The 25,488-nt window shown below is 45.1% G+C and overlaps 2 protein-coding genes across 2 annotated transcripts; one reads left to right on the top strand and one right to left on the bottom strand.

The window, feature by feature from the left end:
- Nucleotides 1-396: 396 nt before the first annotated feature.
- LOC118663847 (F-box only protein 31-like) lies at nt 397-1,902 on the bottom strand. Its single transcript, XM_036323866.1, has one exon. The coding sequence runs from the start codon at nt 1,900-1,902 to the stop codon at nt 397-399; it is 1,506 nt and encodes a 501-aa protein (XP_036179759.1).
- Nucleotides 1,903-9,117: 7,215 nt separating this feature from the next.
- DEFB123 (defensin beta 123) lies at nt 9,118-16,657 on the top strand. The gene is made up of 2 exons (XM_036323448.1): nt 9,118-9,264; nt 16,415-16,657. The coding sequence occupies exons 1-2, from the start codon at nt 9,207-9,209 to the stop codon at nt 16,558-16,560; spliced, it is 204 nt and encodes a 67-aa protein (XP_036179341.1). The 5' UTR covers nt 9,118-9,206; the 3' UTR covers nt 16,561-16,657.
- The last annotated feature ends 8,831 nt before the right edge of the window (nt 16,658-25,488 follow it).

Below are 25,488 nucleotides of genomic sequence, written 5' to 3'. Positions count from 1 at the left end.
TTTTAAATCAAATCTGCATTTCTGGATCTCAAACCACTTAAGTCACAAAATGTTAACATTTTTACATATTTCTGGATTTTTTTGGTCAATATTATGTCTAAGAAGATTGTACCTTTTTGTCTGGCCCCTGTGGCTCAGTGGTTGAGCATCAACCCACGCACTAAGAGGTCACCGGTTCAATTCCCGGTCAGGCCACATGCTCAGGTTGTGGGCTGGATCCTGGTACGGGTGCGCAGGAGGCAGCCAATTACCGATGTTGTTGTTCCTCTCTCATCAATGTTTCTATCTCTCTCTCCTTCTCCCTTCCTTTCTCTCTAAGATCAATTTTTAAAAAGCATATTTTTAAAAAGATTGCAGAAAAAATGCATGCAAGCTGCTCCTCCCAGGGGGCTTGGGCTAAATGTTCTTGAGCATCTCCAGGAAGGCCTGCGGGGATGGTGCCTCCACATTCTGGAAGGTGTTCTGGACTCTGCTGTACAGGATGAAGTATTTCACCTCCAGCCAGATGAACCCGAAGTGGTCCTCATCGAACAGGATGAAGACTCCAGGGAAGCGCCTGGGGAAGGTGAAGCCATGGAAGGTAGGCATGTGCACGCCGTAGAAACACATCCTGCAGGTTCGGGGGTAGTTCTGGTCTCTTGAGTGCACACCCACAGGCAGAACAAACGGGACAGGCTGCTCCTCCGGAGCTGCAGCCCCGGACTCCCCGACGCTGGGCTGGGCAGGGCTCTGCCAGCCACGGCCCTGGCTTTCCTCAGTCCCATCTTCTTGCTGCTGCTGCTGCTGCTGCTGCTCCCGGATCACCTGCTCGTCAATCTCCTGGACCACGCGGGAGAGCTCGTCGAAGTTGCGGAAGATCTCGCCATCTCGCAGCTGGATGCGGCGCCGGAGGTGGATCTCTAACGCCTTGGTTATTCCCATGACCTTCGTGACCCTGGCGTACTTCCCGTGGAAGCTGAGCAAGGCAATTGTTAGGCCGTAGGCATCGTATTTGCCTTGGAAGAGGCCTGGCCTGATGAGGTCGTCCGGGCGGCGCGGCGGGAGGTAGAGGCGGCGGTAGGTCAGGCAGTCATACCGCTGTCCGTCCTCCTGCACCCGCCCCCGCCCGCGCCCCCGTTCTCCCCTGAGCCGCGTTGGTGAATCCGTTCGGTGGTCGGTCCTCTTGCACTGGATGGTGAGCCTGTGCTCCTGAATCTGCATGTGGCCGCTGTGGGGCCGGCCGAGGAGGCCTTCCAGGCACTCCACCGCGGCGGATTTCCTCTCCGTCAGGCGAATTCTGAACGAGGGCTCGAATTGCAGTGGGCCACTCACATGGGTGTTAAGGGGAGGCCTGCACGTCCAACCAGTAATGCATAAGCCGTCCACCGCGACGTTCAGCAGTGTTCTACAGCCATGATCTAGCTGCCACAATCCCAAAATGTGTCTGTATGGGAACATCTTCGCGTAGAATTCTCGGTAAGACATACCGATCATCTTCAGGCCCTGCAAGTTTTCACGAACGCCAAACTCCTCGCGGCAGCGCCGTCTCCAGATGCTGTCGGTGTGCAGGATGTGGTGGAATCTGGTGCAGGCCTGGGCCAGGCTGCGCAGATCGGTGCCGGGGAGCGAGGCGAAGATCTCCACCAGCATCTCCACCGGCAGGTCCTGCAGCGAGCAGCGCGGGGGCGGGGGCGGCATGGGGCTCGCGATTCCTCCCCTCCCCGCACAGCGCCGCGCTGCCGCGTCCGCCTCAGTCCGCCTCGACGTGCTTTTCTGCCGGGGCCGGCTTGCCGTTGGCCGCTGGCACTCCTGATGACACCGCTTGGCTTCGGCCGCTGCCGTCTCAGCGGGGCGCTGGCGCTTCTGAGGACACGGACATCCCCTCGAAGAGCCCTCGCCGCAGAGACAAGCGCACTCCTCCATGCCTCCACGCTTAACAGCCACCACAGCATGGGCCGCCGCGCCTCAGCCGGGCTTTAAACTGGCTCGTCCTGCCCTAGATCCAGGGCCTAGCCACACCCCCTCAGAGAGGAGCCAATTGTAGGACTTTAAACCCATACCTATTAACAGCCGCCTCCCTTTCCCAGTGCCCCTCCCTGTCCTCCAGCCCTAGCCCCAGGCAGTCACTAATCTGCTTTCTGTAGGGATATGCCTCCAGGGATATGCCTATGGAGATGGGGGCATTTCACATAAATTCAGTAAAAAAACAACAACTGTGGTACATCTACACAATGGAATACTATGCTGCAGCTGCGGTAAAAAAGAAGGAACTCTTGCCATTTGCAACAGCATGGATGGAACTGGAGAGCATTATGCTAAGTGAAATTAGCCAGTCAGAGGTAGATAAATACCACATGATCTCACTCATTTGTGGATTATAGAGAACAACATAGACTGATGAACAGGGACAGATCTAAAGACAGAGAAACAGCGATCAGACTATCAATCCCCAGAGGGAAAGTAGGGGAGGGTGGGGGTAAGGGGAAGAGATCAATCAAAGGACTTGTATGCATGCATATAAGCCAAACCAATGGACATGGACAACAGGGGGATGAAAACATGAGGGGGGGGGGCTTGGAGGTTAATGGGGGGATGAGGACACAGTTGTAATACCTTAATCAATAAAGAAATTAAAGATTGTAAAAAAATTAAATTAAAAAAAAAAGATTGCACTTTTTTCACCCTTCCCCCTGTCCTCTTGTCTTCTGGCAACCATTGGTTTTCTATAAGTCTGCTCAATTTTGTTTTGCTTATTCATATGGTTGCAAATGGCAAGATTTCTTCTTTATATGGCGGAGTAATATTTTATTGTGTATATGTACCACATCTTCTTTATCCAATTGTCTGTTAATGGACACAGAGGTTGCTTCCATATTGTTTAGGTTTATTCTTTTTTTTTAATTAAATCTTTATTGTTCAGATTATTACATTTGTTCCTCTTTTTTTCCCCCCATAACTCCCCTCCTCCCAGTTCCCGCCCCACCCTCCACCCTCACTCCCCACCCACTGTCCTCATCCATAGGTGCACGATTTTTGTCCAGTCTCTTCCCGCATCTCCCACACCCCTTTCCCCCCCAAGAATAGTCAGTCCATTCCCTTTCTATGTCCCTGATTCTATTATGATCACCAGATTATTTCTTCACTTGATTCTTAGATTCACTTGTTGATAGATGCATCTTTGTTGTTCATAATTTGTATCTTTACCTTTTTCTTCTTCTTCCTCTTCTTAAAGGATACCTTTCAGCATTTCATATAATACTGGTTTGGTGGTGATGAACTCCTTTAGCTTTTCCTTATCTGTGAAGCTCTTTATCTGACCTTCAGTTCTGAATGATAGCTTTGCTGGATAAGTAATCTTGGTTGTAGGTTCTTGGTATTCATCACTTTGAATATTTCTTGCCACTCCCTTCTGGCCTGCAAAGTTTCTGTTGAGAAATCAGCTGACAGTCGTATGGATATTCCCTTGTAGGTAACTGAGTTTCTTTCTCTTGCTGCTTTTAGGATTTTCTCTTTGTCTTTTGCTCTTGGCATTTTAATTATGATGTGTCTTGGTGTGGTCCTCTTTGGATTCCTTTTGTTTGGGGTTCTCTGCGCTTCCTGGACCTGTAAGTCTATTTCTTTCACCAGGTGGGGGAAGTTTTCTGTCATTATTTCTTCAAATAGGTTTTCAATATCTTGCTCTCTCTCATCCTCTGGCACCCCTATAATTCTGATGTTGGTACACTTGAAGCTGTCCCAGAGGCTCCTTACACTATCTTCGTATTTTCGGATTCTTTTTTCATTTTGCTTTTCCAGTTGGGTGTTTTTTGCTTCTTCGCATTTCAAATCTTTGACTTGATTCTTGCACTCCTCTGGTCTGCTGTTGGGAGTCTGTATAGTATTCTTTATTTCAGTCAGTGTATGCTTAATTTCTAGTTGGTTCTTTATCATAACATCGAGGGTCTCATTAGATTTCTTGTAGATCTCATTAAGTTTATCGGCAGCTTCTAGACAGTTCTTGAGAGACCTTAAAAGTGTGGTTCTGAACTCTATATCTTCCATTGACAATTTTGTCCTGTTTCTTTGTCTCCGCATTTTTTTTTTATGCTTTCTTGGTGCACCCCCTAGTGGTCTTTGTGCGCAGTCTTGTTGTAGTTAAGCCTTGATTGTTGTAGCTAATACTGGGGGGATTTGACCTCCAGGCCAACTGGCTATGAGAGTCAGCTGTGTCTGCAGTGGGAAAACTTCTGTCCTCTGGGGAGGTGCTAATCTAGCCTTTGTCTGAGGCTATCTGGCAAATGGCTCTGTGCAGGGCTTGGGCGGGGCGGGTCGCACTGTATCAAACAGGGCGGGCGGAGCGAGCAGTTATGGCTACTCTCAGTTCCGTCCCTAGGTGCTCTGCCTCACAGAGTCCCAGCAACCGCTGCAAACCTCCGAGAGAAAGCTGCCTTCGAGTTCTGACCGAAGCCAGACAATCCCACTTCTCCCGTTTGAGTCTGGGTCCCTAGAGACTCGCCCAGATCTGGAGCTCAGAGTCTGAAACTCCCTCCCGATTGAAAACAACAACCGCGCCCTCCGCCGCCAGCCCGCTCTGTGCACGCACTCCGCACCTGAGTATTTCACTTCAGCACTGCGCCTCCTCTGAGTCTGGGTATGATATTAACTTTCCTCCTAGTTGTAGAATTTCCACTCAGCCAGCCTTCCTGTGGTTCTGGGTGGTGTTCGTTCTGTCTTTTAGGTGTACCCTTGAATTGGTTGTTCGAGGCAGCAATCTCCGGCATTAACCTATGCCGCCATCTTGGTTTCTCAGGTTTATTCTTATACATGTCACTTTATTTGCTAATCATTTCTTCTTGCACCTAAGACCTTTCACATAGGTTTATTTTTCCTTCTTCATAAAGTATATCCTTTAATATTTCTTTTAGTATGTTTTACCAGTCTTGATCAATTTTTATTTGTTGAGAAATGTCTTTATTTCACCCTGGTTCTTATAAAACCTTTTTTCTGGTTATATGGCCAAATATGGCATCTAGCACGCTGAAAATATCATTCTACTCTCTTCTGTGTTCCATTATTATAGTTTTTAAAAAGTCAACTGTCAGCATAACTGTTGCTTCTTAGGGGTTATCTGTCTTTTCTGTCTGGCTACTTTTAAGATATTTTTATAATGTGTGTGTTTGCATGTATGTGTGATCTACAATTTTAGTATAACATGTCTAAAGGTTGTTTTCTTTTTATTTATTCTGCTTGAGATTCATTGAGTTTATTGAATTTATGTATTTTATCAGTTCTAGAACATTCTCCACCATTAACTCTCTGAAATAACCTGGAAGCCATTTTCTTTCCTCTCCTCTGGAAGTCTGATTAAATATTATATTAAACATCACACACACACACACACTGATAATTCTAATAACTGAAGTTTGTAAGTGTAGTTCTTACAGTTCTTGTTGATGGTGCCTTGTTTCTCCGTGTGCTTCATAATCTTGAATATGTACTATTAATTGTCCTTGAATTTTTTAAATAAATCTTTATTGTTCCGATTATTACAGTTGTACCTCTTTTTTCCCCCCATAGCTCCCCTTCACCTGGTTCACCTGGTTCCCAGCCTACACCATGCCCTTACCCACCCCCACCCCCCATTGTCCTCATCCATAGGTGTAAGATTTTTGTCCAATCTCTTCTGGTACCCCCCACACCGCCTCCCCCCCCCCACCCCCGCCCACCAAGAATTGTCAGTCTGCTCTCTTTCTATGCCCCTGATTCTATTATATTCACCAGTTTATTCTGTTCTTCAGATTTTTTATTCACTTGATTTTTAGGTTCACTTGTTGATAGATATGTATTTGTTGTCACTTTGTTGTTCATAAGTTTTATCTTTACCTTTTTCTTGCTCTTCTTAGAGAATACCCTTCAGCATTTCATATACTACTGGCTTGGTGGTGATGAACTTCTTTAGCTTTTTCTTGTCTGTGAAGCTCTTTATCTGACCTTCAATTCGGAATGATAGCTTTGCTGGGTAGACTAATCTTGGTTGTAGGTTCTTGCTATTCATCACTTTGTATATTTCTGGCCTGCATAGTTTCCGTAGAGAAATCAGCTGACAGTCATATGGGTGCTCCCTTGTAAGTAACTGTTTTTCTCTTGCTGCTTTTAATATTCTCTCCTTGTCATTTGCCCTTGGCATTTTAATTATGATGCATCTTGGTGTGGTCCTCTTTAGATTCCTCTTGTTTGGGGTTCTCTGTGATTCCTGGACTTGTAAGTCTATTTCTTTCACCAGGTAGGGGAAGTTTTCTGTCACTATTTCTTCAAATATGTTTTCAATATCTTGCTCTTTCTCTTCTTCTGGCACACCCATAATTCTGATGTTGGTATGCTTGAAGCTGTCCCAGAGGCTCCTTACACTATCTTCATATTTTTGGATTCTTTTTTCTTTTCCGTTGAGTGTTTTTTGCTCCTTCTAATTTCAAATCTTTGACTTGTTTCTTGGGATCCTCTAGTCTGCTGTTGGATCTCTGTATATTATTCTTTATTTCAGTCAGTGTATGCTTTATTTCTGATTGGTCCTTTTTCATATCCTTGAGGGTCTCACTAAATTTCTCGGAGGTTTCTAGAAGATTCTTTAGTAACCATATAACCATGGTTTTGAGCTCTATATCCAGTATTTTGCTTTCATCCATTTCTTTCATTTGTGACTTGTTTCTTTGCCTCCGCATTTGGGCTGCTTCCCTGTGTTTGTTTCTATGTACTGGGTAGCTGCTAAGTCTCCTTGAGTTGATAGAGTGGCGTTGTGTGGTTGGTGTCCAATAGGGCCCAGTGGCTCAGCCTCCCCAGTCACCTGAGGTGGACGCTCTTTGTGCACCCCTGTTGGATATTTGCACAGTCTTGTTGTAGTTAATCCTTGATTGCTGTTGGTATCACTGGGAGGAATTGACCTCCAGGCCAGTTGGCTGTGGTGTCCAGCTGTGTCTACACTGGAAGATCTGTTGCACAGGATACACTCTTATGGGGCAGGACTTGCTTCAGTGGGGCTTTGGTGCTCACTGAGTCTTCCCCTTGAGTGTGTCTCTTATGGATGTGAAGAGTTGTAATCTATTATCATCTCCAAGGAGGTGCAAGGTCAGCCACTGTCTGGGGCAGCCCAGCAGGAGCTACAGAGACATCTGCAGATTCCTCTTCTTTGTATGGGGTTTGGAAGTGCCCAGACGAGGCCCAGCTGGGACTCAAGGCTGCTGCTGCTACCAGGTATTGGGCCTTCTTTTGGAATCTCTGGGGCTCTCTGACCCAACTGCAATTTGTTTTAGGAGAAAGGACAGGCAATTCATATGCAAAAGCTGATGCATACAGCTTGGGTGGGGTTGTAAATTGGGGGGGGGGGGGGGGGCCTCTGGGAATCACCAGGGCAGAGCAAACAGCAACAGGCTTCCCTGAACTGGAGAAGTCCCTGGTTCTCCACATCCCGTGTACCCATGCAGGAACAATGATTGCTTCAAGCACCTCTAAGCGTAAGCCACATTAACGTTCCTGTCCCAATGCCAGACAGTCCAGTTTCTCCCTATATGTGTCTGGGTCCCCCAGAGCCTCGCCCGTAACTGGAATTCAGAGCAAGCAGGAGCTTGTATCTCCCTCCCGGTTTAAAGAACAGCACATCCAGGTGCCAGCACTTTACGCGCCTCCGCACCTCTTACCAGTCTCAGTGCGCTTTCTTCACTTCTCTAGTTGTAGAATTTCCACTCAGCCAGCTTTCCCGGGGTTCTGGGTGGTAGTTGTTCTGCCATTTAGTTGTAATTTTGGTGTGGCTGTGAGAGGCAGCAAGTATAGGTGATTACCTAATGCCGCCATCTTGGTTTATCTCAATTGTCCTTGAATTTATTTGTGGTTTCATGGGGGTCTAGATGACCTTGCCTTCCTTTAGAGAGCATTCACTTTTGCTTCTGTCAAATGTCTGGAACATTTCCAGTTTGGGAACATTTTCTCTCTCTCCCTTTTTTTAAAATATATTTTTATTGATTTCAAAGAGGAAGGGAGAGGGAGAAATAGAAACATCAATGATGAGAGAGAATCATTGATTGGATGCCTACTGCACACCCAACACTGGGAATCAAATCCACGACCCGGGCATGTGCCTGGCTGAGAATCAAACCATGACCTCTTGTTTCATAGGTCAATGCTCAACCATTGAGCCATGCCGGTCGGACTGGGAACATTTTCAAATAAAATCAGAACTCAAAAGCTTGGGGTTTTTTGTTTTGTTTTGTTTTACAATTCAGTTGGTACTGTAGTTGAGCTACAAAAACACTTGAAGATTAGCTTGTAGGGACAACAGCCTAATGACTTTTCTAGCGTCTTGCTCTGCTTAACAGCAACAACAAAAACATCTGAGAAGGGTAGCAGGGTTACTAATGGCTCGCCCTTACTTTCAATGTATGGTCCTCTGTAGTCCCAGCTTAATGGGCGGACAGAATCTCTTACTGAACTTTACCCTGAGTGGGCCTGGCCTTTGAATTCTCTTCCTCTCACCTCTAGGCCATCAAAGCCTCAAGTTTGCAGGTGTCCTCAGGGCAAAACCTAAGAGTTCAGAGGAGAAACCCCAAATAGCTGGTTCTTGGGTCTCTGAGAAGGGGCACAGCCTGGTGCCCAGAGGCAGGAGCCTGTGGATAAGGCCTAGTGCATGGTTAGTACTCCGAGGGCAGGGGGCTGTGGCTGCTGGCAATTCTGAGAGGGCACAGCCAGGCTGGTGCCGGGAGCTACATCTCTTACTACCATTTTCCTTCCAGTTTTAGCTCCAGGGACGTCATACTTCTCATTTTCAACACCAACATGAGCCTTTGTACAGACTTTCCTCTGCCTGGAACACCATTTTGGCTCATCTGCCTGGTGATGACACTGTTCAATGTCACCTTCTCTGTGAAGTCTACCCCACACGCAGTCGTGGCGCCCCCTTGTGGTCCCTTCGTTTAGAGCTGGGTGGAAGGACACGTGCAAGTCTTGGACCAAGGGCCTTGTTGTTGCCCGACCTCTCCCTGCTGACCTAAATGACGGAAGGCAGCGTGCCAGCTGAGTGCGTGGCTGCACACTGTGGCTCAGGGGGCGCGGGGGCTGTGCCTGTGGGCAGCTGAGGGCACGTGTGGGTGGCAGCTGTTCCGATTAGTCAAAGGGAGCGCAAGCGAGAGAGGCCGGATCTCTCCCCCATTAGCTTTGCCATCGCCTGGGACTTGCAGCTCCACCTTGGGCCACTTTCAGCCATGAAGCTCCTTTTGCTGACTGTGACTGCACTGCTGCTCTTGTCCCAGCTCACTCCAGGTAGGTCACCTTTCAGAGCCGTCTAGAGAGGGCACCTTCACCAGCAGGTGCCGATCTCAGCCACGCCATCACTGCTCCCCAGGGAGCGTGCCCAGGTGGCCTAGCACCATGAGAGGGAAGGGAAGGGGTGGGCCAGAGAAGCAGGAAGAGCAGAGGACAGTAGAAATAGTCCCCAGAACCATCTCGCTGTGTGAAGGTCACAACCACCGAACCAGGAGAGAAAAGCTCCTGTTTCCTATTGCTGTCTCTGTGCCAGAGCCTGTGTGGGGAGCCAGGGTCACAGAGGTAAATGGCACGGCCCTGGGGGCGATGACAAATACCATTTACAACCCAGAGTGACTCCAGCTGTGATAAAGGGAGCCAGGAGGCTGGGGTGCACATGGAGGGGGGACCAGCCCAGGCTGAGGGCCAGGGGCATCCTCCCAGAAGAATCCCCCCCACATCCTGAAAAATGTGTAGAAGACAGAAGGGGAAGGTGGAAATCGAAAAGGTGCCCGGCAGAAATCACCGTATGTGAAGGTCCAGATGTGGGAGAGATCACGGTGCCTTTAGGGAGCTGGCACAAATGGAGGCGTGGGTTAGGGGCGTGGCGAGGGGTAAAGCTGAGGCTGGGCCGGAAATGCCTGGGAGGGAGCCATGGGAAGGCCTACGGAGAGAAGGGCCATCATCAGACTTGCCCGTTCCACCCACCCCAGCAGGAGCTACCTGGCCCCTCCTGCTCAGCTGCCAGAGCTTCTGCTACCCCCAGGCTTTCCTCTAACCTTCCCAGGTGTGGGAATGTGTGAATTTCCTCAAACAAGCTGCCCTCACTCCTTGTATCTGCCTGTGGGAAGATGCCTGAAACGGCTCACCTGGGTAGAGAGGAAAGCCCCGGAACCTGTTAGAAACTGCCCAGCTTTTTCTCACACTGGGACCTCCAGCAAGCAGCCCGGCTGCTCCGTTTCAATGTCCTCCTTCCTCGAACTGCTCCCATAGTGCCTGTGTAGCAAGGTCAGGTTGAGGGAACAGCAATGAACACACTGACATTTTGGTGTGCAAAAACAGGTAGCTTCTCTATTCTGTGTAACTCATCTGAGTTCCCCCTGGAACTTCCATCATGCTGGTGGGACAGTTGGGAGGCAGATGGAGCATAGGAGCTGTGCCTAAACCCAGCAGTTAAATATTCATCCTTTCTGGTTTAAACTGGTTACCAGGTTCATTCTGTCCCTTTGAATAAATATTCGGTCTTTCAGCATTTTTCCTTTCTTATGCTCCCCTTCTCCTTCCCAGAATAGAATTGGGTTTAAGAGAAACTAACTTGATATGTCATGATTTCATTAATTGGTTCATTCAGGAAACATGGTTGAATAGATTGAATGTTCCAGGCAATGTGATAGGTACAAGAGAAAGAGCAGTGAACCAATCAGAACAAAGCAAGATAAGCAAAATCTCTGTCCTCTTGGAGCTTACATTCTATTCAAGGAGACAGAAAAAAAATTGAAATAAATGAAACATATGGAATGTCAAATGATGAATATAATGAACAGAATAGACAGGCAAGGGGAATAGCAAATATGAGTGGGGTGGACTTTTCATTTTAAAGATGTGCTCATGGGATGGCCCCATTGTGACCTGAGGGGGGCTAAGGAATAAGCCATGTGGGTTTTTGGGGTAGAACATTCAATCTGGGGGTGCAAAGGCCCTATGTCAGGAGCATAAGGAATTGGGATAGGGTCCTATGCTGAACCTTCACTGGATTTTAGGACAATGTCCTTCATTGTTTATGGTCAGTGAGTGTCCTGCTGGCACTTGCTACTGGATCCCGTGGCTGATAAAATCTCAGTCCTGTCAGAGTCCCACTGGCTTAGCCCTTGATCTCAGCCAAATCTTCCATCTGGCCCTTAGGTTTAGTCTGTTCACACCCCTTCCCACTGCCTCATGCACAGAGGTCTCCTCTTGAAAAGTCCCACAGGCTCTTAGCTTCTCACTGGTTTTCCTAACCAGAAACACAGAGAATTAGGGACCTTCTGGTCTATTTAATGCCACAAGAAAGCAGAGGGAGATACTCAGCCATTTCCAATCCTCCTCCAGGTGGCGCCATGATGTGAGTGCCCAGTCTGTTAGCAATAACTGGGCCATGCTCAGGCAAGGAATGCTGGCCGTTTGTCCAGACCAATCTGGGTGTTTATAGCAAATGATTGTCTTACCCCTACTTTTCTCAAATTAGTTGTCTCTACGTCCTAGGACCTAGGTTGACCAGCAGGCCAATAGTGGAGAAGGGGTAGAAAACCTTGATTTCTAGCTTGCTGATAGGTCCACCATCAGCCTGGCCGGCCGAGGTGAAGTATGAGGTTTTAGTGGAAGTCTCAGGCCTGTAGCTGCTGCTGTTACTGCAAGAAGTGGATTTAAGTGCCCACTTTCTCCTAGGGAGAGCATTTCCCTTCTACTTTCTGTTGGGTGTGATGGTGGCAAAGATTGAATGGAAGTTTCTCTAGTCTTGCTATGAATTAAAACTACTCATCTCATTTAAGCAATGACTTTGTCATTCTAACTGTTCTTTACTATTTCTCTAAAACCCAGGAAGAGCTTAATTCTGCTTTTTGGCAACCAAAATGAAAGAAGAATGAAATATATATTACTTTAATATTTTCAAACTATGAAAGTTAGGTTAATTGTGGAAATTTTGGACATATATATGAAGCCTGAGAACCCGACAGATATTAGATTTAGGTGGGACATGTCACCTACTTTTCTACTATCCCTCCTCATAGCACCCAGAGTTCTTCCTTTATAACATTCATTACAACTCTAGTCAATCAAATATCTGGGAAGTTATTTCTTTAATGGCTATCCCACCACCACCACCAGCACCACTAGACTGGAAATTCTAGGCAGTGTCTATCTCTAACCTGTTTCTAGTTGTATCTCCAAAACAAATATATTCTCAATCTACCCATGTGAGTATTTCTCTAGGATAGACATCTGGAAAGAAAATTCTGTTCCTAATATTAAAGTGTGTGAGTCATTGCTAAGTAGCTTCCAAGGAGGCCAAAACCAAGTGTATAAGACCATCTTTCCTCTCACTATCACCAACAGTTCATCTTGACACTCTTGAATTTAAAATTGAGATTTTTATTGCAATGGTTTGGGGGTGTTGTAAAATAAAACACAAAACTACAGCTTATGAAACCACATAAAATGAATGCACAGCTTAATGAATTGTTATAAAGCACACAGCCTAGTAACCACAATCTAGATCAATAAATAAAACATTGACACCCACAAAAACCCCACCTGCCCCCATCACAACTATCTCCCTTCCCCAAATTAAGCAAACTCTTGACTTTTACCAGTATAGCATTCAAGTCTTTGCATTTTCTTTATGGTTTCATTGCTAACGATGCATCCCTAGACATCCTATTTTTGTCATGTCCACTTTAAAAATCTGATGTCCCTTAAGATTATTTAATGTACTGGTTACATCTTCATCCCTTTCTTGTCTTTAGAATTTATCTGGTTATCTGGCATGACAGGATATTCCAGGCTCATCTTGTACAACTCCTGCTGCAGAACATGAAAGCCATTTCTTTAAGCTCTGATTTCTAAAAATAGGAAAATGGTATTTTTAAAACTAGAACTATGATCTAGTGCTAGAGATATTCAATGCTACTAAATTGGTCCTTTCTTTTTCTTTTCAGTAGACAGAGCTAGGAGAGAAAATCAACACATTTAAATGTATATAAAATACCTCATGAATTCATATTGACACTTTCTATTCAAAGTGAGGACTACAGGATTTGTAGTCAAAATATTCCATATTCCTCCTGTCTTTTCCTTCTTCCACGCCAACATTCTTAGAGACACTGTGTACTTCTTCAACTTCAGCATTTTCAAGTCATCTGTTATTTAAAGAGCATCCTGAATTATGGTTTGAGCATTTTTTCTGATATCTTGCTCTGCTTTTTCCCCTCAAGGTCTCTTCTTGTCTCTGTGTTGAATCTCCTTTGCCTATCGTCAATGGTTGTCACTTTCTATTGAATTTTTCTCTTGTTTCTTTTTTTATCATTTTTACTGAATTCAAATTTACATAAAATAAAATGCCCACATATATAAGAATAAAAGCCTAATATGCTAATTAGACTGGACGTCCTTCCGGATGACCTTCCGGACGAAGCCAGGGCTACAAGAGAAACCCGGGTCCCGGAAGCCGGGGGAAGGAAGGCCTACTCTTGCACGAATTTCGTGCATCGCGCCTCTAGTTTTAAGTATAAAATGTCAGCTTCAACAAATGTATATATTCATGTAACCACCACCACGATCAGCATAATACATTTCCACCATGTCCCTTTGCAATCAGTTACCTCCCCTACCCCGCCCCCACCCCCACCCCCAGCCACCAGCAACCACTATTCTGTCACTTTAGTCTGGCCTTTTTGAGAATTGGGAAAGACAAACAAGCTCATAAAGTTGTAAAATAACTCTCACATGATCGAAATCAGCTAGCTCTGAAGGTTGTCACCTATCTAGACCAGGGACTATTGACACTCTTGGCAATTATTGGCATTTGGGGCTGGATAATACTTTGTTGTGGCTGTAGCGTGCATGGCAGGATGCTTAGAAGAATCCTTGGCCTCTACCCAGTAATTGCCATGGTAACCCCAATACCACCACCACCGGTGGTGACAAATAAAAATGTCTCCAGATGTTTCATTACCAAACACCCCCTGGGGGGCAAAATCACCCAGTTGAAAGCACTGCTCCAGATAACACATAGTTTTTCATTGAGCACAAATTTTCCCCCATTTTGGCCAAAAGATAATCTCAAAGAAAACTTATTCTTGATCACAAAATAAATCTGGTCTAAATCTTTAGCAGAAAAAAGGAAACAACAAAGAGTAAATTATAAATTAATGAAATAGAGAGTGGTCACGGCACCAAACTGTCTAAAGAAAATAATTCAATTGAGACAAATAGAGGTTACAGTCTTTATTCAGCTGATGGACATCAGGGAGCACCTGAAAACCCAACTCTGAGCTGGCTTGGAGTTTTTATTGAATAAGGAAGAGAGGGATAATGTCATTGTTTGGCTTGAGTAGCAGATTTCATCTTTAACTGCTGCAAAACTTGTGGTTGGAATAGTTGGGAACTGTTCCAGATTTTTGTGCCTCATTGTTGATGCCATTGGTACAATCCTACCCCAACACTGTCCAAACAGTTCTTTTGAAAGCTATTTTTGTAAGCCTTGTAGTTTATTGGTTAGCCAAGATTCTGGGACAGGAAAGGTATCAAAAATAATATGGGTAGATTATTGCCTGGGGCTCAGGGGAAGGGAGAATGGGGAATTATTGTTTAATGGATATAGTTTCAGTTTTACTTATGGGGATGGATGACAATTATGGATGCAAAACAATGTGAATGTATTTAATGCCACTGAACTGTACACTTAAAAATGGCTAAGATGGTAAATTTTATGTTAAGTGTATTTTACCACAATTAAAAACAAAACTAAGTATAGCCACCTTCTTGATGAGGTGCCTTGGCAAAAACAAAGCAAAATAAAAATCTACACTAATAAAAGAGAAACATGCAAATTGGTGTCACTCCACTATGCCCACCAGCCAATCAGAGCAACTATGCATATTAACCCAACAAAGATGGTGGTTAATTTGCATACGCAGGCATGGACCGAAGACTGAAGGCTCCGACCGGAGTGAAGACTGAAGAGGCTTGGCTTCTCTGCTGTGGCCACAGCAGAGAAGCCAAGCCTTGCTGCAGCAGGAGAGGGAAAGTCAAGCCTCGCTGCAGCTGGACCAAAGGCCTGGGTCCCGGGTGCCGGAGGAAAACCGGTGCCAGCAGCCAGGGGAAGGAAGGCCTATTGCACAAATCTTCATGCAATGGGCTTCTAGTAAAATTATAAACAGAGTGATGGAATGTTAACAAAACAGAAAAGTAAAAAAACAATATGGAAAAGACAAACAAACAATATGGATGAACCTTAAAAGCATCATGCTAAGTGAAAGAAGCCAGACACAAAAGGCCACATATTTTATTATATGACTAGAGGCCCTGTGCACAAAATTCGTGCACTGGGGGGTGGGGTTCCCTCAGTCCGGGAGCCCTCAGTGGATGTCCTACTGACGGCCACAGTCTGGTAGCAGAGGCTCAGAGCAGGCGTCCCGTGTGTGTGTGTGTGTGTGTGTGTGTGTGTCCCTGCTGGGGGTCTGTCCCCAGCCACACCATGGAGGCTTGGAGCAGGCACCCTCTCTGTTGATCTCTCAGGCTCCTGGCCTCCACTGCGTGTTGTACTCTCCCTTGAGCTGTGGCCAGGGTGGGGTGCTGCCTGCAGGCCGCCCTTTCCTGCTCTGGGATCGCCATGGTGACCCAGGAGCAGGCCTTGCTGGGTGCTGCCTACAGGCCGCACTTTCCTACTCACTGATCGCTGGATCGCCAGGGCACCTGGGGTCAGGCCCTGCTGGGTGCTGCCTGTGGGCGGCACTTTCCTGCTCTCTAATCACCATGGGGTCCCGGCTGGGGGCGGGGGTTAGGCAGCACGATTGCGCCGCCTGAGCCCCGCTGCCCAGGGCCGCACACAGGGCCCGGATGGCAGCTCGCGCTGTCCCGCCCTACCTTCAGTATGCAAATTAGCCACCATCTTTGTTGGCGGCTAATTTGCATGTCGTGCTGATTAGCCCATGGGAGGCATAACGAAGATACAGTCAATTACCATTTTGTCTATTATTAGATAGGATTCCATTGGCATAAAATATGCAGAGTAGGCAAATCTATAGAAAGGAGGGCAAATTGGTGGTTGCCCAGGGCTGGGGTGGGGGAGGGAGGGGGGCATAAGGATACATGGGTACAGGGTTTCTGTTTGGGATGATTTTGAAAGTTCTGGAACTAGATGGTGATGGTGGTTGCACAACATTGTGAATGTACTTAATGCCCCTGAACTGTACAGTTTAAAATGCTTAAACTGGTGCATTTTATATTATTTGTACTTTACCACAATTCTTTTAAAGGAAGGGAAAGAATAAAAGAGGAAGGACAGCAGAGGAAACTGAGGATCGTCTATCATATCTGTTTTAATCCTTTTTATAAACCGTTCAAATCCAGAACCTATCTCTTCTTAGGACTGACATTGTTTCCATTCTTCTTTCATTTTTCGTGTCAGGTGGCACCCAAAAATGCTGGAATCTTCTTGGCAAATGCCGCCACACATGCTTCAAAAAGGAAAGGATCTACGTTTACTGCACAAATAGTAAACCGTGCTGTGTGAAGCCCAAGTATCACCCAAAACAACATCCCTGGTTATTCTGAGTTCTCTGAAGCCTAAAGCCATAAAAATACAGATGGAGCTATCCTGAGTCTGAACCCCAAAGATTCCTGAATTCTATCAATAAACACCTCTGGCTGATTCCTGTGTTAGCCTGTCACTCTACCTTGCCCCTACCCTACATCACAATACCTGTTAATATTTCAAACAAAAGATGTTCAAAGTTTTTATGCAGAAAATTAGAAGCCCTTATAGAAAGCCTAAATTAATAAAGAGATATACCATGTTCATGAATTAGAAGACTCAATATCTTAGAGATGTCAATTCTATACCAATTGTTTCCTAGATTCAATTAAATTCCAACCAAACTCTTTCTTTAAAAATATTTCCCCCAGAATTTAATCAAAATTGTGCACATATAAGCAAATATTTTGTTAGAGACATAGACATAGATGACAAAACTATTAATAAAGCACAAATGTAAGTTAATGGCTAACTCTAGGAACATAGGAATTGAAAGAAGTAGTGCTGATATTCTATTTTTTTAATCAGGATGATAGAAATAGAGATATTTGTTATCATTGTTTTTATACTTTTATAAATTTTAGTATTTTTGTCTTCTCAATATATAAAAATCAAGCTTTTTAAAAAAGAGAGATAAAAGCTATGAACATTAAATGCCTTAAGAATTGTAAGACCAGAAAAAATAATTAAAAAGCTAAATCAGTCAAAAAGTCCTAGAAAAGAAAATATTTGAAAATTGCACGTCGTATACAGGATTTTTTCCCCAAAATATGTAAAGAACTCTCAAGATTCAATTAAAAAAATAAAGGCAAACAACCCAGTAACAAAATAAGCAAAGAGTTGAACTGACACTTCACCAAAAAAGCTATGTATGTGGCAAATAAAAACATGAAAATTTATAAATATTGGAGAAATGCAGATTAAAATTACAATACAATATTACTGCACACATATCAGAATGTCTAAAGTTAAAGCAATTGACCTTAGCAATTGTTGACAAGGAACAAGTATTGTCAACTGGAACTCCCAGATGCTGCTGGTGGGAATGTGAAATAGTACCACCACTTGGAAACAATCGGGCAGTTTCCTAGAGAGTTCAATGTACCATATGTTCTAACCATAACTGCACGCTATAATGATTGCGCAATGATGAAATCATCTAACAATACATTTCTCAGAACATATCCCCATCCGTAATCAATGCATGACTATTGTGAAGCTAAGAAATTTTTTACCATGTCTTACATCTATTGCACCATAATCCTGAAAAACATATATTCATTTGTTCATTTTGTCATATGCAAATATCTGTTGATCAGCTAACATGGGCTTTGCCATTGTGGGGAGTCTACAAATTTGGGGGGAAAGCATTAAGCAAGAAATAATTTCAGTCCAACCAGCGTGGCTCCGTGGCTGAGTGTTCCATGGAACCGGAGATCACAGTTCCATTCCAGGTAAGGACATATGCCCAGGTTGCTGGCTCAATCCCCATTAGAGAATCCCCAATGATTCTCTCTCGTCATTGATGTTTCTATCTCTCTTTCCCTTCCTCTCTGAAATCAATAAAAATAAAAATAACAGCCCTAGCCGGTTTAGCTCAGTGGATAGAGTATTGGCCTGTAGACTGTAGGGTCCTGGGTTCAATTCCAGTCAAGGACACATGCCCGGGTTGCAGGCTCGATCCCCAGTAAGGTGTGCACAGGAGGCAGACAATCAATGATTCTCTCTCATCATTGATGTTTCTATCTCTCTCTCTCCATCTCCCTTCCTCTCTGAAATAAAAAATATATATATTTTAAAAAATAAATAAAAATAACAAAAGAAATACTTATAATCACATACGATGGAAAGGCTATGAAGAGTATAATAATTGAGAATGGGGGGGGGATTATGAGAGCGCTATCAGGGTAACCCTCTCTCTGAGGAGGTGGCATTTGACCTGGGATCTGCAGGATGAGAACTCATTTGCAAAGAGTTGAGAGGGCGTTTGCAGAATATTCCAGGTAGATAGCATGTGCCTAGGCCTTTTAGGAGGCGAGGGTTTGTTCCAGAGACAGAAAGAACGACAGGTGGCTAAAGCCTGGTGTATAAGAGGAGAGATCCGCCAAAACCGGTTTGGCTCAGTGGATAGAGCGTCGGCTTGCGGACTGAGGGGTCCCGGGTTCGATTCTGGTCAGGGGCATGTGCCTGGGTTGCGGGCGCATCCCCAGTGGGGGATGTGCAGGAGGCGGCTGATTGATGTTTCTAACTCTCTATCTCTCTCCCTTCCTCTCTGTAAAGAATCAATAAAATATATTAAAAAAAAAAAAAAGAGGAGAGACCCAAGATGAGTTAGACAGTGTGGTAGACCCCACAACACTGGATTGTGTTTGGATTTAAACATTTACTACATTATGTATTGAAGTAGAGGACTGTCTGCCTTACCTCCAATCGCTTCTATTTACTCATTGCTTCTGCTTCCTCAAATTATGCTTTCCTCCACCCTTCCTCCCACAACCTACAGCACTCTTGACTTTTATTAAGGCAACTTTTCAGCTTCAACTCCAATTATGAACTACGTTATTCCCTATATTTCCCAATTCAAACCCTTGTAACAGAGAATCTGATTGACCCAGTTCAACATTTTCTTACCAATCCATCTTGTGTGTAGGTTGCTGGCCAGGCTATAGAATTAGCTTGGTTTGGGGAAGTGCCCACCTCTTGTCCAGTCAGCTGCGTCTGGGGCATAGAGGAGAGTGGCTTCCTGTTCTGCATATACCTGTCATTTCATCCAGGGCTGCTTGCAGGGCTGGAAGCGTGTGAATGGGAGGGACCTGCACAGTGTCCCATGCATTCACTTTTCCGTGTAGCTTCGCAATGAACTTCTACAGGAAAGAATATGTCGCTCCTCGCCTCATGAAGCCCCGAGCCCCTGTGCTTAGAGGGAAATGAACATCAATAAAACGTGGGCCTTCTTGGTGGAAATCTGAGGAAGGGGACAGCTCCCCTCTCCATCTCCTCGTGAGGTCCCACTAATCTGTTGGTGAGAGCTTGATTTTCACTGGGGGTCCTATTAGACCAAATGCTTCCTTTTCATAATAAATATTTTGCAATGCCCCCTTTTTGTCCTTAAAATAGGATTCATAAATATTTTTTATTTTTTTAAATATATTTTATTGATTTTTTACAGAGAGGAAGGGAGAGGGATAAAGAGTTGGAAACATCTATGAGAGAGAAACATCGATCAGCTGCCTCTCGCACACTCCCTACTGGAGATGTGCCCGCAACCAAGGCACATGCCCCTGACCGAAATCAAACCTGGGACCCTTGAGTCCGCAGGCTGATGCTCTATCCACTGAGCCAAACCGGTTAGGGCAGATTCATAAATATTTGACCTGGCCAGTTTGACTCGGTGGCATTGGCCCATGGACCAAAGGGTGCCGGGTTCGATTCCTGGTCAAGAGCACGTACCTCAATTGCAGGTTCCCCGGCCCTGGTGGGGGTGCATGCGAGAGGCAACCCGTCGATGTGTCTCTTTCACATCAGTGTTTCTCTCTCTCTGTCTTTCCCCCTCCTCCCTCCCTTACATTCTCTCTGAAAATCAATGGAAAAATATCCTTGAGTGAGGTGTTTTTTTACTATATTCATAAGTATTATAACCTATCTACTCACATAATTTCAAGAAAAATCAAATTAAGAGCTAACTATAATATAAAGGAGGAGAAACTTTTATGATAATATGTATTCTGACATTTTAAGACCTAATGAAATAGTCAGATCTTGTACCATACACAGCATGAGTGTAACAGCTACAAACGCAGGCATAAAAGGGTGTGCTGTGTGTACAGCTCAAATACTACCCAAAGCATTTGCTGTCTGTGTCCTGACTTTCCAAAATGGTGAACATTTTGGGCCAAGTCCTGACTAGAACACAGTATAAGCATCCCTTGATAATACAAAACAGCCTTTGATTCTAGGCCGGAGAATTATCCTGAGTCCCCAACCTACTAAATTCCAGTAGCGGCCCCATTAATTTTAACAATTAAAAAAAAAATTTTTTTTAAATGCCACCAGCATTCCCAAAACAACCTCTAGAGGGCAGTATCTCTCCTTTGATGGAGCCATTGGCAGCGTTCCCTTCCTGGGTTGTCTCTCCTTTCTGAGACAAGAGCAGCTGCGTCACAAGCACATGTCACTTGCCCAAATACAACTACATGTGCTCATACAAACAGAGGGAAATAAGGTTTTCAGAGGTTTTTTGAAAAAAAATTTCTCACTTTTTAAGTCAAGTTAGTTTTGCCTTTCTATTTTGTTGTTGTTTGTTAATTCTCACCCGAGGATATGCTCTCCATTGATTTTTAGCGAGAGAAGAAAGGAGGAAGGGGAAGGGGAGAGAGAAACATCCACATACCTACCAGGGGATCAAATCAGGAATCAAACCCCAGCTCTTTGGGGCGCAGGCCAACGCTCTAACCACTGGGCACACCAGCCAGGGTAGTTTTGCCTTTCTTAAACTTCATATAAATGGAGTCATTTAGTGTGTACACCTTTGTATTTGACTTCTTTGCCTTAACATAATGCTTTTTAGATTAATTCATGTTATGTGTATCAGTAAATTGTTATTGTTGTTTGTTGAATGGGATTGTACCATATGGATGAAACTCAATGTATCCATTTACTTATTGGACCTTTGAGTTGTTTCCAGTTATGGGACATTATAAATAAAGCTGCTATAAGCATTAATAGAGAAATATTTATATGTGCATATTTCTATTTAATTTTATACGTAACTCTGCAACTGTTTTTCCAAAGTGGTTGTCCATGTTACATTCCCATCGCAGTGTATTTGCATTCCAGCTGCTCCATATCCTCACCAGGACTTGCCATGGCCAGCCTTGCTTTTGTTTTAATCATTCTGGTAGGTGTGTAGTAGTATCCCATTGTGGTTTTAATTTGCTCTTCCCTGAAGACTAATGATTTTGAGAATCTTTTCATGGGCTTCTTTGCTACTCACATACCTCCTTTTGTAAAATGTCTGATCAAATATTTGCCCACTCTATTATGGAGCTTTTTCTGACTGATTATGAGTTCTTCGTACATTCTGGAAATGAGTCCTTTGTTGGAGAGATATATATGTATATATTGCAAACATGAGCAATCACAGTCCAAAGAAGCCGAAGGAGTCCCTCCTGGAGCCAGAGCCTGAGTGGAGACGAGAACTGACTCGGTTTCCATTACAGCCAGAGCACCGGGCAATGAAGGCGTCACACTGCACTGTGGGGTCCCACTGGGGAGAGAGATTTATTTTTCATAAAAATGGCCCCTAAACGTAACCAATCAGTTCCTTTGCTTTAATGTGTTCCATTGATTGAGAAAAACTTGCTGTGTTTGTCAGTCTCCATAAAGGCACACTTCTGAGTGGTTTTCAAGGGTAATTTGAGCCATAGGTGATTGTCACCTGGCTCTCCAACATAAATGTACTGGTAATGCTGGTAAAATGAACAATTCCACTCAACACTCTGCCATCAAAACCCCAAGTGGGACCCTAGCTGGTGTGCCCAGTGGTTAGAGTGCTGTGCGCGCCCCCCCCCGCCCCTCCCCCACCCGCTCAGAAGAGTCTCGAGTTTGAATCCTGCCAAGGGCATGTACCTGGGTTGCAGGTTGGATCCGAGCATGCAGGAGGCAACCAATTGATGTGTCTCTTTCACACTGACGTTTCTCTATCTCTCCCTCTTCCTTCCTCCCTTCCACTCTCTCAAAAAAAAAAAATCAATGGAAAAAATATCTTCCAGTGAGATTAACCAAAAACAAAAAACAACAGCAACCCAAGTGGGGAAGAGAGTGAGGAGTCACCATATCGTACCTGACCTCCTACGATAGCCATCATTTTAACTCCCTTGTTCTTTTCGTGTGAGCCCAAAGGGAGCCATCTGATCGCAGTATGAGAAGCTCTGCTAATCTCTACTCCAACAGGAGAATCTCAATGCATGTGAAAAATGCATATAGATTTATATAAATTATACATCTTAAATATGTCCATGGAAAGGTACCTATATATAATATATCTATATCAAATATATAGATATCTATATCCATATGGATATATTATACATACACACACATACACACTAGTTTATAAGTTTTAAATATATATATATATACACAGTCAAATTTTCAGTAAAAAATTCATATATAACTTTTGACTCCCCCCAAACTTAACTACTAATAGACTACTGTTCACCAGAAGTCTTACTAAAAACGTAAACAGTCGATTAACACTTTCTTAAATGTTATATGTATTATATACTGTATTCATACAATACAGTAAGCAGAAAAAAGAGTGAGAGAAATGTAAGGTGAAATCAATTTTAGTTTCTTTGTATGGTTTTTTTAATATATATTTTTATTGACTTCAGAGAGAGGAAGGGAGAAGAGAGAGATAGAAACATCAATGATGAGAGAGAATCACTGGTTAGCTGCCTTCTGCACACCCCCTAATGGGGATGGAGCACGCAAGCCCGGCATGAGCCCTGACCGGGAATTGAACCGTGACCTCCTGATTCATAGGTCAACACTCAACCACTGAGCCACGCTGGCCAGGCCAATATTTGTCAGAAATTGAAAAAACTGGGTGAAGGGCTTATGGGGATTCTTTGGACTACTCTCACAGGTTTCCTGTAAGTCTGAAATGACGTGGAGAAGACGGCTAGTGGCACTCCTCTTGCCCAGTAGAAGTGGTAGCAGTTGTAGCATTTCTTTGACGGGGCACTTACAAGGTGCCAGATGATCTCATCTGACCCCTCAGCTGCCCCATTAAGAGCTGTCATCGAGCCATTTTGCAGAGAAGAATCCCGACATCAGACACAGGAAGGGACTTGCCCTGATCGCACAGCCTGTGGCCTGTACCTGGCAGAGCTGGAGTCTGAACTTGAGTCTGTGTGACTCACTCCCAGGAATCACCACCATCTTCTCTGCAACAAGGACACAAATGCCCTCCAACTACATCTGAGACTGTGCAAAGGAAACCTGGCCTCATCACACTCTGTAGAGCAACTGAGCGGGCGGGGTCAGAGTGCAGAGCTAAATTTAGTTCAATCCAGTTAAAAACTTGGTCTAATTCAACAACTTAAATATTCTCTTGAGGTTTCTTGAGTTCGGAGAAACTTGGTCTCTGTATAATTGCTCTGTCTTTCAGATGCCTCCTCTCCTCCCCCTGCTCCTCCCAATATGAAGGCTGGTCAGGGTGGGAAGATTCCATGGTGGGTGCAGCTGCCATCTGCTGGGATCTAGGTGGCTTGAGCCAGCCACTGGCTTTCAGCGATGGCTGGTGCCTGGTGAACTGGTCTGGCCTCCTGCGGACTCACTGAGGCCTAGTGGAGATGCAGCTCGCTGTGACTCTGAGGTCATCTCTGGGGTTCTTATCTTGTCCTGTTCCTAGGCTTTGAATCCATGACCACCTTGCCCCCACCAGGCTGGGTCCTAACACAGGCCTCGTGGCTCCCAGGTCAATGTCTTCAGAACCTACGGGAGGCTCAAAAGCAGGGCTGAGATGCAGGTGCACGCTTTGTTATTAGGTTAATTGAACGCTCCCCCCTGGCTTCCCCCTGGCTGGGAAAGAGCTGCATCTCCCTCCTCCCCTCCAGCTGCCTCTGGCGTATCCCCAGGTCCCTCTCATACCAGACACTAAAGCAGCGGTTCTCACCCTTCCTAATGCCGCGACCCTTTAATACAGTTCCTCATGTTGTGGTGACCCCCAATTTCATTGTGACAAATTGAACATAATTAAAGCATAGTGATTAATCACAAAAACAATATGTAATTATATATGTGTTTTCCGATGGTCTTAGGCGACCCCTGTGAAAGGGTCGTTCGACCCCCAAAGGGGTCGTGACCCACAGGTTGAGAACCGCTGCACTAAAGGGTTAACACCTGGCACAGCAGGTCCCCTCCAAGACTCTGCTCAGGCCCCAGGCTCCACATTCCTCTGATGGTCTGACGTTAGGTGTTTTGAACTCCCCCACTCCTTTCGCAGCCTGGCCACGCAGGGTCCCTTCTCTCCCTCCACCTCTACCCCAGACTTCTCTGAAAAGTCTGAGGACAGTGGACCAGAGCTCCCCACCCGTGGGGTTCCTCTCAACTTATCCCACACGCCTGCCCCCTTCTGGGCTCGATCTCAGGGTGAAGATGGAACAACACTGAGGGTCTCTCAATGGCCTTCCTCCCAAGTGGAAGTCTATGCTAGAGGCTAGAACAGCTAAACCAGTGGTTCTCAACCTTCTGGCCCTTTAAATACAGGTCCTCATGAGGTGACCCAACCATAAAATTATTTTCATTGCTACTTCATAACTGTAATGTTGCTACCGTTATGAATCGTAATGTAAATATCTGATATGCAGGATGGTCTTAGGCGACCCCTGTGAAAGGGTCGTTCGACCGCCAAAGGGGGCGCGACCCACAGGTTGAGAACCGCTGAGCTAAACACTTCCTCCCCGGCCTTCACTGCATCAGGAGCAGCCATGTGACCCAAGCTGGGCCGTGAAAGGTAAGACGTCTGTGAGGGAGCTTCCAGGGCAAGTTTTTGTTTTCCTGATAAAAGTGAGAAACTACCCCGTGCCAACCCTCCCCCCGCTTCTTGCTTTAAAGTTAAACAATGATATGAGGCCTGAAGTTATGTGACCCAAGAGGACCCCAGAGATGCTTGCCCTGACATGGTTGCTACCTACCTCCAGATTTTCTTTTAAAATCCTCACATGAAGATATGTTTTAGAGAGAGGGAGAGAGAGAGAGAGAGAGAGAGAGAGAGAGAGAGAAGAATCGATCGGTTGCCTCCCATACTGAGATTGAACCTGCAGCTTAGGTATGCACCCTAACTGGTGACTGAACCTTCAGCCTTTGGTGTAGGGGACAGTGCTCCAACCAATGGAGCCACCCAGCCAGGGCTCCTCCTCCAGATTTTTTTTACGTGAGAA

The sequence above is a fragment of the Myotis myotis genome, unplaced genomic scaffold, assembly GCF_014108235.1.
Source record: "Myotis myotis isolate mMyoMyo1 unplaced genomic scaffold, mMyoMyo1.p scaffold_m19_p_9, whole genome shotgun sequence".
Classification (NCBI taxonomy): Eukaryota; Metazoa; Chordata; class Mammalia; order Chiroptera; family Vespertilionidae; genus Myotis; species Myotis myotis.
Note: the sequence above shows the minus strand (reverse complement) of the source record. Positions and strands in the feature narration are given on the sequence as shown.